The sequence below is a fragment of the Anser brachyrhynchus genome (genome assembly GCF_964034855.1).
Source record: "Anser brachyrhynchus genome assembly, chromosome: 11".
Lineage (NCBI taxonomy): Eukaryota > Metazoa > Chordata > Aves > Anseriformes > Anatidae > Anser > Anser brachyrhynchus.
Window position 1 is genome coordinate 12,725,642 of NC_137706.1, and position 13,208 is coordinate 12,738,849.

The following is a 13,208-nucleotide window of genomic DNA, read 5'->3' on the forward strand; positions in this document are numbered from 1 at the left end:
TATAGGAGGCCACATCTCAAGAGGATTCAGCATGAAGCAATAAAGAAAATCATCTCTAGCATTACAAAATAATCCTGTGGCAACTGTGCAATAATGTAGTCTCTAGGTTTTTAGGATTCTTCAGCAGCAGTCTGACAGAATAAGCAAGGAGGACTGGCAGGGACACAGCATGCTAGTTTAGAATATATTTAGAATATAATAGAGCTGAGCTGGAAACTTTGTAAAGGGTTCCCTCTTACCTTTTCCTCACAAAGAAAGCAGTTATTCATGCCTTCCTAGACATGACTGATCTATTCCACTGTGGCCTCGCAGTGTGAATGCAGCCATGTGTTCTTAGTGTACGTTCTGTCATAGCTCTGCAGCGTTGCAATTTCCTAGATTTTTTTCTCTTCACTTACTCTGGAATTCTAGCTCTTCCTCACTTTCATTCCTGATTCTTACTGTGTCCCAAGGATCTTTCCTTCACATTTTCCAGAAACATCTTCACCCACATCTAAAAGGTTTCTCCAGCCACTTCTTGCTGATGACCCTAGTCAGCTGTCCTCTCTACTGTGCTGCTGAGGTTCTCTTGCTTTCCTAGTCAGGGTACTCTGGACTCTCCTGGGACCCGGCTCTAATGCTCCAGCCAGATTTGTTTATTTCTACCTGCTGCCACCTGCTCTTACTTTACTCTTCTAAGGAAGCTGTCGAGTAAGGAGAAATGAGAAATAACTGATGCCTGACCTCATTTGTTTTTGCAGATTGCCTGTTGGTCATGTAGACAGTGCTTTGCAAACAAAGCAGTTTCTCAGTAGATGCTTTAAATCTTATGCCCTAACTGCTCCGGTCTTTTCTAGTTGGAGTAAGATTTTTGGGTCAGGGTTTAGGATTTTAAAAGAAACTGTACCAGTAGGTTGTTACTTCTCCCAGAGTAAATTATAACAAGATTTCCTTCTGGTTTAGATATGTTTCACTTTGTTTTTTTTGTAATTTACACATGATCCAGTGTGATAACTCATAGCCCACCTCTCCCTAGCAGGAGGCTTATCATTTCCTTGGTAAAATGCCATCACTTCTAGTTTTAGTAATTCTCTTGTCATACAAACTTAAACCACAATACGAAGTCTCAACTTCTAGTCCATCCTCTTATTACTACTGTCTCTCTATGTTTTCATGTGATATTTTAGTTGATAATGAATAAGAGAATAAATGCAGCTGCGTTTTAGAACTCACAAGTGGTGGATATGCCAAAAGGAGCTTGTGGAAGATAAATACTGCTGCTGCTGTGGTCTACCACAGTTGGTGTCCTGAATTTGCATAGAGAGGGAACGTTCAAAAGCTCCTTTTTTTTTTATTATTAGCAATATAAAAAATGACTGCCCTTAAAGTGAGGCCAAGAAAAATGTAGGTCTGACCTTTTTAGTTTTCAGTTGTGGAATGTGATGACAGTTGATACCGATCATTATTTTAAATGTTCTTCCCTCGAGCCTTCTTAGTTACAGTGGGATTCGCAGAGAAGATTCAGCAAGATTTTTGCATCTTTCTTGTATCATAAGTTAAAGAAATAGACACCTCAACTGCCTTTCCGTGTCATGGTTTAGGACAAAATTGAAATGTCTTCGAAAGCTGATATATTTTTTCAGCAACCCGAGCTAAAAAATAATCACTTGGTTTGTGGAGTTGCACTCAGTAAAGGTGAAATATGGTGTGTTTCATGAAGGTTACTGCTCATTGTGTTTCCCAGTCATTTTCACAGAAATGCCCCCATTGTGCCCATGGTGATAGACAATAACACATTTTTCACTTCTCTGAAAATTTTCTGGTGATTTTGTATATCATTACACTCAAGGTTGATAAAAACTGACAGTGCAACTCCACTTAGATCAGGCAAGGGTGGTGCTTCAGGGAGGGCTAGGGTGCCAGCACTGTGGAAGTTCTGCCCCAGTAAGCAGCCAACATTTTAGATGCTTCTGCAAAATTTTATCCAGGCCCATTGGCGCAGTAGGGTTGGACTGGAAATATCACAAGAGCAGCCTTTTTTTCAGGATTTAGGCATTTCCTGTCTTAACTGAAAGCAAGAACTGCAGGCATTAAGAAAAAAAAAAAAAGAGAGAGAGACACCATGTTTTCCAAGTCTTCAGAAAGCTGGAGAAGGCTGTGCTGAGTTAAGTTTTCAGTTCAGATTTGATTGGGTTGGGTTGGGCTGGTCAGTCCCCTTTTTACCATCAGTAGTTTAAGTTACTGCTTTATTTTCCAGGTCATCCCACACAGGCTTTTTCCAAGTGTGCAGGTGAATGCATGCTTCCCTTAGTGTTAAACTGGTAACAATGCAGGGTGGACATACTCTCCACTGCTTCTGTAGTGTGCGCATCATTAATACCTGCACAGATGACAATGGAAGTATAAGATTTTGACACTGCCCTGATAAGAATATCTGTAGAAAAATTCTAATTGTGAAAAGTTGTGCCTACTCCAATCTGCATTTTTTCTTTCCATTTTTTTTTTTTTATCAAAGAGTAGTCTCATCTACAAATGTAAAGGTCTTAGAAAAGTTTCAGAATTACAGCCATCTGATCGAATCCATTTTAAATTCATGATGATTTACAGGACATCATAATACAAGTGCTTTGATGCTTCTTAATCCTGACCTGAAACCCCTCTGAGTGTATGCCCAACAAAAGAAGGGTGAATTTCCATTTGCTTCAGGGAAGTATAAAATCCAAAGCCTTGCCATATGTGTGCTGTGAATGCCACTGAATAAAAAAATATATCACTTCCAAGGTTGATGGAATTTGATTTAATGATCTGTGTCACAGACTTTGGCTGAGAATATGTTGAAAATTAAATCTTAAAAATAAATAAATAAATCTGAACTCAAAATTCAGATATAATGCCAACCTCTGGAGCTCTCACACTATTCAATCAGTTCCTTGTTTGATTTATTATTATTATTGTTGTTGTTGTTGTTTTAACCATCTCCATTGGCTTCTTTTTAAGGTACCTATAATTAAGGACTTTAATAGCTAGTCACATGACTATCTTAGCAAATGCCAAGGTAGAATAAAACATACTTTAGGGTGTTGTTGTTGTTTTTTTTAATCTTCACTGTAAAATCCAAGACACTAATATTCAGCAGGAAAACCTCAATTATAATACAGGTTTGCTACAAGTCACAGAAAAAAACTGATAGAATTTTCTGAGTTTCTTTATATTTCAGAGTTTCTTCAATTGTTTGCTAAACGAATGGATTGCTGTGGTTCAAAATTGCCTTTCAGTTATACAGGATTTCAGAAGAATGCATCATACGTTATTTTTGGAATTTTTTAAGGCATTCAGCTAACAGTATACAAAACTAACACATTTCTGGTACGTTGCTGTCATACTTTTACCAGAAAGAGTTCCTTGCTTTCAGACTGTAAACTCTTAGGTGTGGTTAGAACACTGACCAACTCTTTTCAACTGTAAATGTCCATCAATTTTGTATTTCAAATTAGATACATAACTACAAATGGACTTATACATTTTTTTTTTTTTTTAATACAGAAACCGGTCACTTTTGGAGAGAGAAGTCAGAGTTTTGTAAGCCTACGCACAATGACTTTGATCCAATAAAACCCTTAAGCACAAGTTTAACTCTGAGCATGTTACAGTCCTACAGAATTCAAGACTGCTAATACATTTGGTCAGGCACATGCTGAAGTGTTCCATTTAATGAGGGTGATTTTGCCATGGCTGCCCTAGGTAGTTTGCATGACTGTCTTTGTGAAGACCGTGAAATCTGATATTTAAGGGTTACACTGAGTTTATCTGCTGGAGTAAGAGAAATCCTTCCTTCACATCTTTTCCCACAGATGTTCATTTAGAATTCATTATCAAAAGCATCTGGCCGTTGACCACTGTTAGCTTTGCCATTGAACTCAACGACCCATTAAGTTGCACTGATATGACGTTTACTCGTTTTTATTTTTTTTACCACTGTAGGACACAACCATCCATCATTTTGACAACACTCTTCCAATAAAAATCAAACTGGTTGTGTACTTCAAAGGTTGTCAGACCTGTGAGGTGGTGAGCACTTTTAGTTTTCCTTGGTTTCAGTAGAAGCAGGGAATACTGAGTCCTTTACTGAAGTCTGTCAGGGACTTCTCCATAAGCAGTAGTTATTTACCTTTTAACTTTTCTTAGAATTAGGAAGAACAGATATTCTTTTCTTCCACAGGAAACAATCTGTTCTGGGGTCTGTCACAAGGATAGCTTGGGTGACTATGCCATGAACTGAGTTAGAGTATCCGCACAAGCTATCCACTCATCTGTTCTCCTTTTTCGTATTTGATTCTTCCTCTGTGTATACTGGCAAGAACTAGTTGGCTCAAGATGATAAACTCTCCACAGAATCAACCACGCTGTGTTGACATTTTTCTATGCTTACTGTGTATGTAGATTGTAAATACAATTTTTTGTCAGTCTTATACAACTGTTCCTATATTCATAAGGCAGCTTTCCTACAGTACAGAGGAAGAATATTCTTAATCAAAGACAAGGAGGAAATCTTTGAATCCTAATTTGATTTTTTCCTTTCATATACATTTTAGCATTGGTCAAATATGTTCTTTTATGTCTGCCAGCTGTATTTTGATCATCATCTGTATTTGAGCATATAATAATGTGCAACTGCAACCTTTGTAAAAAATGTTCTGTGAAACTCTATTTGATTTCTTATAAATTGTACCCCAAAGCTACTCTAGATGACTTTATTAATGAAATTCAGCCCCGTGGCTTTAGTGTCATATTGAAAATTATCATCAGATATTAATGTGACCCTCAAAGTCAGAGAATATCATAGACTGAAAACTACTTTTATTTAGTAAAGTCATGATCTGTAAAATAAAATTTTACTGCAGTTCATCAGGAGCATAAACGCCTCCTAATAAAAATGATGGATTATAGACTGAGCTAGTTAGACCTCTTTACTGAAGATGAGAGGCTTCTTACAAGATTAAATCTTGAAGAACAGCCTGAGGTGTTGCGCACTGGAAAGGGCTACATTTGAAAGTGCTTTTCTTCTGTCTGGTCTCTGATTATTAGTATGACAAATGGTGACCGCCTTTCTCATAGATTTAAGTAGATGGCAAATACACTTCTGGTATATGCCTAACTTTGTGTACCTGGGGAGCTAAATGTATTGTACAGTTATGTCTTCATGGAATTTTTCCTCTTTTTCTGCTGTGGGAGTTTGTGGGGAGATCTAGATGAAGTCTTTTTTTTTCCCTCCTAAAAAGATACAGTTTTCCCTGTTCCTCATGATTTTATTTATTTATTTTTTTTTGCTCTTGCCTTCTTTTCCTTTTTCCTACATCTTTTCTTCTGTATTGAATTTTGAGAAATGGTCTGGTTTAAAATAACACACTTGATTATTCATTCAATTTAAACATCGAATAGTAGCATGCATTGCCTGCTTTGTGTACAGGCAGACATTTATGTTTTAGCTATGCTGTCTCTGTGCACACCTGGACACAAGTATATGGAGTTAAATTCAAATGTTTCTATTGCACTGTGATCATTTGCAGGTTTATTCCAGAGCCTTGGTCTCCATGCAGTGCCACATGTGGCAATGGCATACAGGTGCGAGATGTGAAGTGCCGAATTCTTCTTGCATTTACTCAGACCGAGGTAGAACTGCCTGAGGAGGAATGTGAAGATGAGAAGCCCCCCACGGAACGAGTATGTCACCAGCCATCCTGTGACAGTGATCCTGTCCCCTACACACCAGAATTTTCACATGCTGAAGATGGGAGTGTGATTTATGACTGGGAATACATTGGTTTTACTCCTTGTTCAGCCACATGTCTTGGAGGTACTTTTATTTAACCTTTCTTTTCTCTCTCTTTTTTTTTTTTCCTTTTTTTTTTTTTTTTTAATCCTGACCTGTGAGAATTTGGAATTGTTTGAAATTACTGTTTCTTCTATTAGTGTCAACCCGAACTAGCTATGCTGATATGTAGAAAAACATGGAGCTTCAACTTTAATATTTTTTTTTTAGGTTATCAGTGGAGTAATTTAAACTATGTTTTCTTTATTTCATACATTCAAGCAGCAGGGTTTATTTGACTAAGTAAAGTGCAAGAACTCTTTGCCAGAGAAACTTTCTTCAGTCTTATTGCTGCAGGAATCTTGGCTGCCAGGCAATTGGTGGTAACAGTACATTTAATGCATCAGTGATGGGCCTGATAAATTCCCTTTTTAATTAATCATTATCTTCCAAAATGCTACAATTTTCTGCAGTGGAGTAGGAATACAAAATTATGTTTTCTATATATTATTACACATAGAAAATTATGTGTAATATAGATTGTTTTCAGTCTGACTAGCTTGAAGAGCAAACAGGGGTTTGTTTAGGTCTTGGTACAGTATATCACTCTATAGGAACTCCGTGCCATACATCTGTCTGCAGGTAGTTAGGCACATTCCTTTTCGGATGTAATCGAATCTCCCTGTCGTCCTAAGTACATGTAACTAGACAAGGTTGCTGGTGTTGCTACTACATACAGTACTTTGGGACTGAACACAGAAGTGAGTTATGAAGTGTTAAGTGGAGGCAGTGGAATTGTGAACACACCTATATATGACAGGAATAATGACATCAGTGGGAAGTGAAGACAGTTGTACCCATAGAAGAAATAAAAAATGTAGGAAAGGGGAGAGCAGCTACAATTGGAAGTGAAGAGCCTAGTCTAGAGCTCATAGAAAGCAGCCTTCTTTTGTACTATTCACCAGTTCAAAACTTGAAGACAGAATTCAGGATGGATGCCCCTGAACGCTATGGTAAGTGACTGATAAGTGCATCCTTTTATCATTTACTACTGCTATTTGCTGATAATATTGATCCATAGGAATAACATCACATGCACGAAAGGTGATGCATCTTATTCCTCCACTACCTTCAGTGGACATGACCAACAGCAAGGCTATAGTGCAACTATGTATGTATACCAGTGTGATGGTAGCAACAGCTATTGCTACAGTGTCTCTTTTTCTTCATTTTGAGGGAATTGTTTTTAGAAATAAGCAGAAATGAGGCTTTCATTACTACTGAATTTGTAGTTTATTTCAGATCCCAAGTGATTTTTGTAATGTAAAATCATTTAATTGCCATCTTAAATGTACTTTATTACTTTATAGCCAACATCTTTCTCAGAGTTGTTCTAAGACTCCAAAGTTTCTGAATTTTGAAAAGATCAGTGGAAGTCTAGGCTGAAATCATCTCTAATCTTTGCCTGCTGTTACACGTGCATATTTGCATTGCCAGTGTTTTCACATGTGAGTTTGTCCATGCAAAAACATTCACAAATTACACTTAGAGTGCAAACTAAAGGTAATTTAAGGAGGCTGTACTGAAGACGGCAGTTTCATTTGCTGGTATAAAGGAAATTCAAAATGACTGATGAACAGAATCACATCTGGCTTAATTTTGTTCCTGACGGAGTTGAGTATGAATTCTGCCCTGTGGTGAATTTGTGAGGTTGCCTGACCCAGAATTTTCCTGTAGGTGCTCATAATAACCTAACCATTTGATGTGCAGTAGGAATGAGCCATTTAAAGAAGTTTGAAAGTAAATGTCTTTTTCTGTTCTTGAGACTTCTGTGGTATCACTGGTACTATGTCTAGACATTTTTCTTATGTGCTGCTCCCGGGAAATGTGGGAAGTTGTCAGGATATTTTATCAATGAACTGCTTCAGAAGTCCTTTACTGTTATGCTAGTTAGGTAGTAGTGATTTTTTCCTTCTATCAGTTCTGGTCTTCTTGCTGCCTTGGCAAACACTTTCAAACAGACCAAAAATTACCTGCCGATAAATAGTTTTAAGGAAACCAGACATCTCTTCTGTTTCCAACTTATTGCAGTGTACTAACTAATGATCTCACTGTGTCTACTATTTTTCCATTGTGTAGTTCAAAGGATCTGATCCCTTTCTGCTAAGTTTTATGTTCAAATCTCATTTCAATTAGATGAACTCTTCAGTTACAAGAAATAAATGTTGTCTGAGTTTGGAATATTCCAGTGTGATGTAAATTATATTAGGCACTTTTTCTCTAGAATACATGTATCTAGCAGTGGCTATTAAAATAAATTCCTGTGGGTTTCTGTGTCCTTGGAACTTCCCCCCTCCTTTCTTAGCAGTTGTCCCTCTCTGAATGAGGGAAAAGTCTGCAGGGTCTAAGTAGGCTACCGGGTTTATAACCATGGTATGAGCAAGGACTGAACCACTGGTTCAGTGCTTGTCATTTGCACTTTTCTTTCTTTTTCATTTTTTAAATCTTCATATAGACTAGACTTTTAATTTAAACTCTCTTCTGGCCTATCTCCAAACCAAATGTAAAAATGCAGATGGTAATATTGCTTTTGAGGTATTAGAATTACAGAAAGATAACGATCTGCAGCACATTATCTAACATCACCTTTACTTTCCAGTTCACCCTGTTTACCAGATTCTAGAGCGTTGGTAACATAAGTATTGGGTCATTTTGTGTACTTTCTGCACCAAATCTGTGTGGCTTGTCAAGCAGCATGTTGGGTGCTATAAATCTTACTGCCTTTGAGGACTGCTACGTTGTATTATGCCTCCTATCATAATTAATACTTCTTTCACCCATCTTTCCATGAGTACAAATAACAGATGTCCAGATTTTCACCAGGCAGACATCACCTTTAAGATCTGTAGGAAACTCTGTAACAATCCTGAAAACTAAAGATCTTCAGTACTTGAAGAAATCCCAAGCTGAAAATAAGCCAACAGTGTGCTCTGGTGGCAATGATGACTAGGAGTATTCTTTGTAGTAGAAATTGCTTGGAGGTCTCAGGGTTTGCCCTTGTTTTCCCAGAATGTTTTTTTTTCGATATGAAAATCTTTGGTCCTGATGCCAGAGCCTTCAACATAAGCACAAGTTTAATTTTCATAATATTGTGAGTGAGAAGCAATAGTTATTATCAGAATAATGACTATGCCTGATGAGAATAAATGTTTTTCTTGTAAACTGTAGTATTTTTTTAGTGTTGTCAATCATTTAACTAGCCTACAATATTTTAAATGGATAAGTTCTCCACATAAAAAATAACCAAGCTCTTTCTGGGTCTCTGTTCTAAAATGTTATTTATATTCCAAGTACTTCAAAAATTATGATTCAGGCCCTCCAAAATCATTATATAGGCTTAAAAATAATAAGATTAAAAATAAATACATAAGCACTTCCTTTTTTTTTTTTTTTTTTTAATTTATTTATTCCCCCTCCCCCGCAGGTTGTGGCTTTGGAACCTTTAGGGTGCAGTCAAGTTTTGTTTTCAGGCTCTTGTCTGGACCATAATGGCTAGAAATTTACTATTTTATTTATAAGAAACCTGAGATTCTTAAAAACCCAATGGATTCTAGCCAAATCTAAGTTTTTTTTAAGGAAAACAATGGCTGTTGTGAATCTTGCAAGTAAAGTCGAGAGCATTTGCTATATTGTTATAGGCAATTTGGTAACTGGTTACTCCTTTAACTGGTTTCATTAACTACAGAGGCTAACTGTTTACTTTTTTGCAGAAGGAGCATATAATAGCATTGCCAGTGTGAATAGATTTACAGAAAGGCTTAAGCACATGTCAGACTTGGAACTTCTTCTGAGTTGTTTTCAACTGATAGTGCATGTTTTTAAGCAGTCATCAAACAGCGAATGTCTGATAGAAATAAATGTCTGTCCTTCCTCTTCCAGGCACACAGCTGAAGACATCCAACCTCTTACACACACAGCAACTTTCAACCCCCATTTTCTTTTTACTCTTAAATAAATAAGTAAAAGGCAGAAACAAAAAGTCTGTGATTTTTCTTTTATTTCCAGGCATTCTGATCTTTTAACACAGCTTCATACACTGTATATTTCACTGCACAGAAAAGCTTGTAAAAGAATGTAAATGTATGTGGTTTGAATGCTGGGTTAAAATAGAAAATATTCTATTTCACTGAATAGTAGGATAATTACTACAATAGTGCATCAGATTACTGTAAAAATACTTAATGCTCCCTGCTGCATACATAATGTTTTAGTTAAATTATCTACTATGTTTATATTATAAGCCAAGAAAGGCATACATATAAAACTTTGCTTGTTTGAATAATGGATTTTTCCATTTTCCAATTTACATAGAATAAGAAATTTATCCACGACTGAAGTTCCCAACTAATGTAAAATTATAGTTGGGGGTGAGAAATCTGACTAATTGTTGAGACGTTTTGACAACTACGCTCAAGCAAATGCTGCATCAATTAGGTGTAGTTATTTATTGAATAGAGTCCTTAAACTGAAAACCAAGGAACAGGAAGGAGGGGGAAGGAGGATGTTTTAACAGCTCTGCAATATATGTTTTGTCCTTACAGCATGAAATGAGGGTGCAGTTTTTCTTGAAATAAAGCCCCCGTGGGGAGGAATTACTACTTCAGTTTGTGCCCTGTAGTTAAGTCAAATGAAGGATACACAACATTATCAATGTTTTATTCTGGTAACACAATGAAAGTTAGGTAGGTTGTGCTGAAAGGCAGAAGTGGTTTAATGAACTCCAGGTGGCAAGCTTCAGTCACCTGGTACGACATGCCTTTTGTTCATTTGGCTGACCAATTTAATTTTTATAACACTATGATATAAAGTTCCCATGCGATTACTGCTGACTTAGATGGTCTGAATGGAATTTCATTTCATTCCCCTCCTTTGTGTGAGATGTTAAGAAGATATTACTTATCACAACCTGGTCTAGAGCAACATCACCTCTGAGTATAGTTTTCCCACAGGAATGCAGTGAGATCAGCAAAGTTGAAGGCGCGTAGCACAGAGTAGTTTTTGACTGAAAATAGAAATTATATGGATGCTTTATGTGTGCTTCACTGCTTGCCTGGTAATGTCATTCATAAGCTCCTGCCAGAAGACAATTTCTAAAACTTTGTTTCTCACCTGCAGACTGTCAGGTGGGCATTTCCGATGTATGTAAGGGGACAGGGAAGCTGCTCTTGTTAAACAAACACATGGGGAGAATTGGACAGAAAACTTCTGATTATCATGGTTGTTAGTCAAGAAAAAATAGTAGAGTTCCAGAAAACATGTATTTACAGCTTTCTTTTGCTTGAGCATTTTCACGTCTGTGTTTATTGCCTCATGGTATTTGTTAAAGGCTTACTCTCAGCTCTGACAGTGAAGTATGTTATACTCAATGTGTGTGTTCTATGTTAATGTAATTATCAATACTTTGATGTAATAGCAATGAATAGGTTGTCAATCATATTTAAGGTCAGGTCGTCTGTTCTATAAAAATTCATTACTTTGTAGATGTAGTCAAAACATTTATATAACAAGGTCTTTCAACTGCAAATGAGTCCCACAGGGGATCTAGAGGTCTACCAGAGAGCCTAAAAGAAATTGGAATGTATGTTATTGTGAAAAATCACTGCTGGTCTATACCTGCTGAAGTGTCTGAAGTAGTTGGACCAGTTTGTGTCTCAAAGAAGGATCATGACCTGGGCTGGCTTGTTTGCTGGAGTACATCAGAATTATTTATAAATGGAAGGAACTGTTGGCTCATGAAAAGAATGACAGTGTTCATGAATGTGTTGTAAAAGATGGAGAAATATGGACCCTTGGCATGGACACAGAATTTTGTGTCGGATCCATCAACGAGCCCACTGAGACCAGAGCAGCTAAAGATCAGCCAAGAAACCTTTCCTGATGTACAGTTGACACAGAAACAGGAGTACTTGTAGTAGCCTCTGTGTAGCAATAGTGGTCATGTTGTGAGGTATTGTCATAGGTGATACCATGAAGTAGTTAGTGAAGGTTTCTAGTTAGAAATGCAACCCCTTTTGAAACCTTATAAGTTGGTCGTAAGAAAAATAAAAGCTTCTGCTGAAAGCAGCTTTGTATCCTTACAAAATCACTGGAGATAAAGGAAGGATAAGGAAATGGATTTAAGTTCTTTCAACTGTGACTCATCAGAACCCATTTTTACCTGGAAGCAGCAAAATATAGATTTCAGCATTTCAGTGCTTTTCTGTTCTATGGGATTATGATCATTAACATTGCTCACATAGAACATCCCAGATACACAGGATCCTCAAAGTACTTCACAAGCTGTCTGGTCTTTTGTGTATATATGGGTGAGCTTTGAAATGGAGCTAGGCTTTCATACTAAACAATGATATATAAGATTGGATAGTTAAAAAGTTTTAAAATAATAATTTTTAAAAGTTCACTAAATGTGCATTTGCTAAGCTGACTTGTTCTAAAGCAAAATTCTATTACATTTCTTTTTCAACTCACAGAAATTTGAGCATTAGTAATCTTTCATGTTTCAGTAATAAGATCCAGGTTGTAAGCGCTGCAGATCAGAAGGTGCCAAGAATGGTCACGAGTAAGGAAAGCTCAGGACTGGGTCCGATTTGCTGCCTTCAGCAAAACTATCGCACCTCTTTGGACCTTTGTCATAGAGGCTATGTTTAGACAGCCATTCTCCTGACTTTTGTTTTGCAAGTTTTCTGCATTTTTTATTACGTCTTTCACAGATCTCTGGCTTCTTAAATTCAAGGTTAGTGAGAAGGTATCACTTGTACCCTGGTTTTGGCAATGACACCGTTAGTTGGCCTGAGACCATTATACAGCCAGGCAGATGTAGAATCTGCTGGTGGAGAGAGGGAGAGAGAGTATATTTTCTGCTGGTTTTCAAAGAGGTAGAAAGTCAAAGCAAGCATTTTAAATATCACAGGAGCAGTTTCTACATATAACTCACAAATACATTTTGAAGATTAAATGGATAAACTATCTCAGTATTGGTTTTGACTTGAGAGGTTACTTTTAAGCCTGCCATCACATTCAGTGTTTGGAGCTTTTTTACTGAGTGGTATTCAAGAGTAAGCTTTACAGAAATCTCGTCTGTCTTCAGTGTTTCATGAGTGTTTTCCTTTTTAATCCAGGAACACAAGAAGCCATTGCAATGTGTCTGCATGTAGAAACAAAACAAGCCGTCAATGAAACCCTGTGTGACAATTCCAAGAGACCTCCACCAATGACTCGGGCTTGCAATATCAAGCTTTGTCCTCCAAGGTACACTGTAATAATGAAATTAAACATTTTTTTGCCACAATATAATTTAAATAAACATTGATTTCTCAGAAAACGTCCAGATTGCAAGTCTTGTTTTGGGATGAAGTTTCAC

The 13,208-nt window shown here is 37.0% G+C and overlaps 1 protein-coding gene across 12 annotated transcripts in view; it reads left to right on the forward strand.

Annotated features, from left to right (window-relative positions):
* The window catches only part of ADAMTSL3 (ADAMTS like 3), a 199,796-nt gene that overhangs the window by 151,596 nt on the left and 34,992 nt on the right, over positions 1-13,208 (forward strand). For all 12 annotated transcript variants that reach the window (XR_013955837.1, XM_080607168.1, XM_080607167.1 and 9 more), the window contains 2 exons: positions 5,547-5,833; positions 12,967-13,096. Coding sequence is in view for 11 of the 12 variants with exons in the window: in XM_080607168.1 (XP_080463294.1) it covers positions 5,547-5,833; positions 12,967-13,096 (417 nt within the window). In the remaining variant the exon portion in view is untranslated. The remainder of the gene's footprint in view (positions 1-5,546; positions 5,834-12,966; positions 13,097-13,208) is intronic.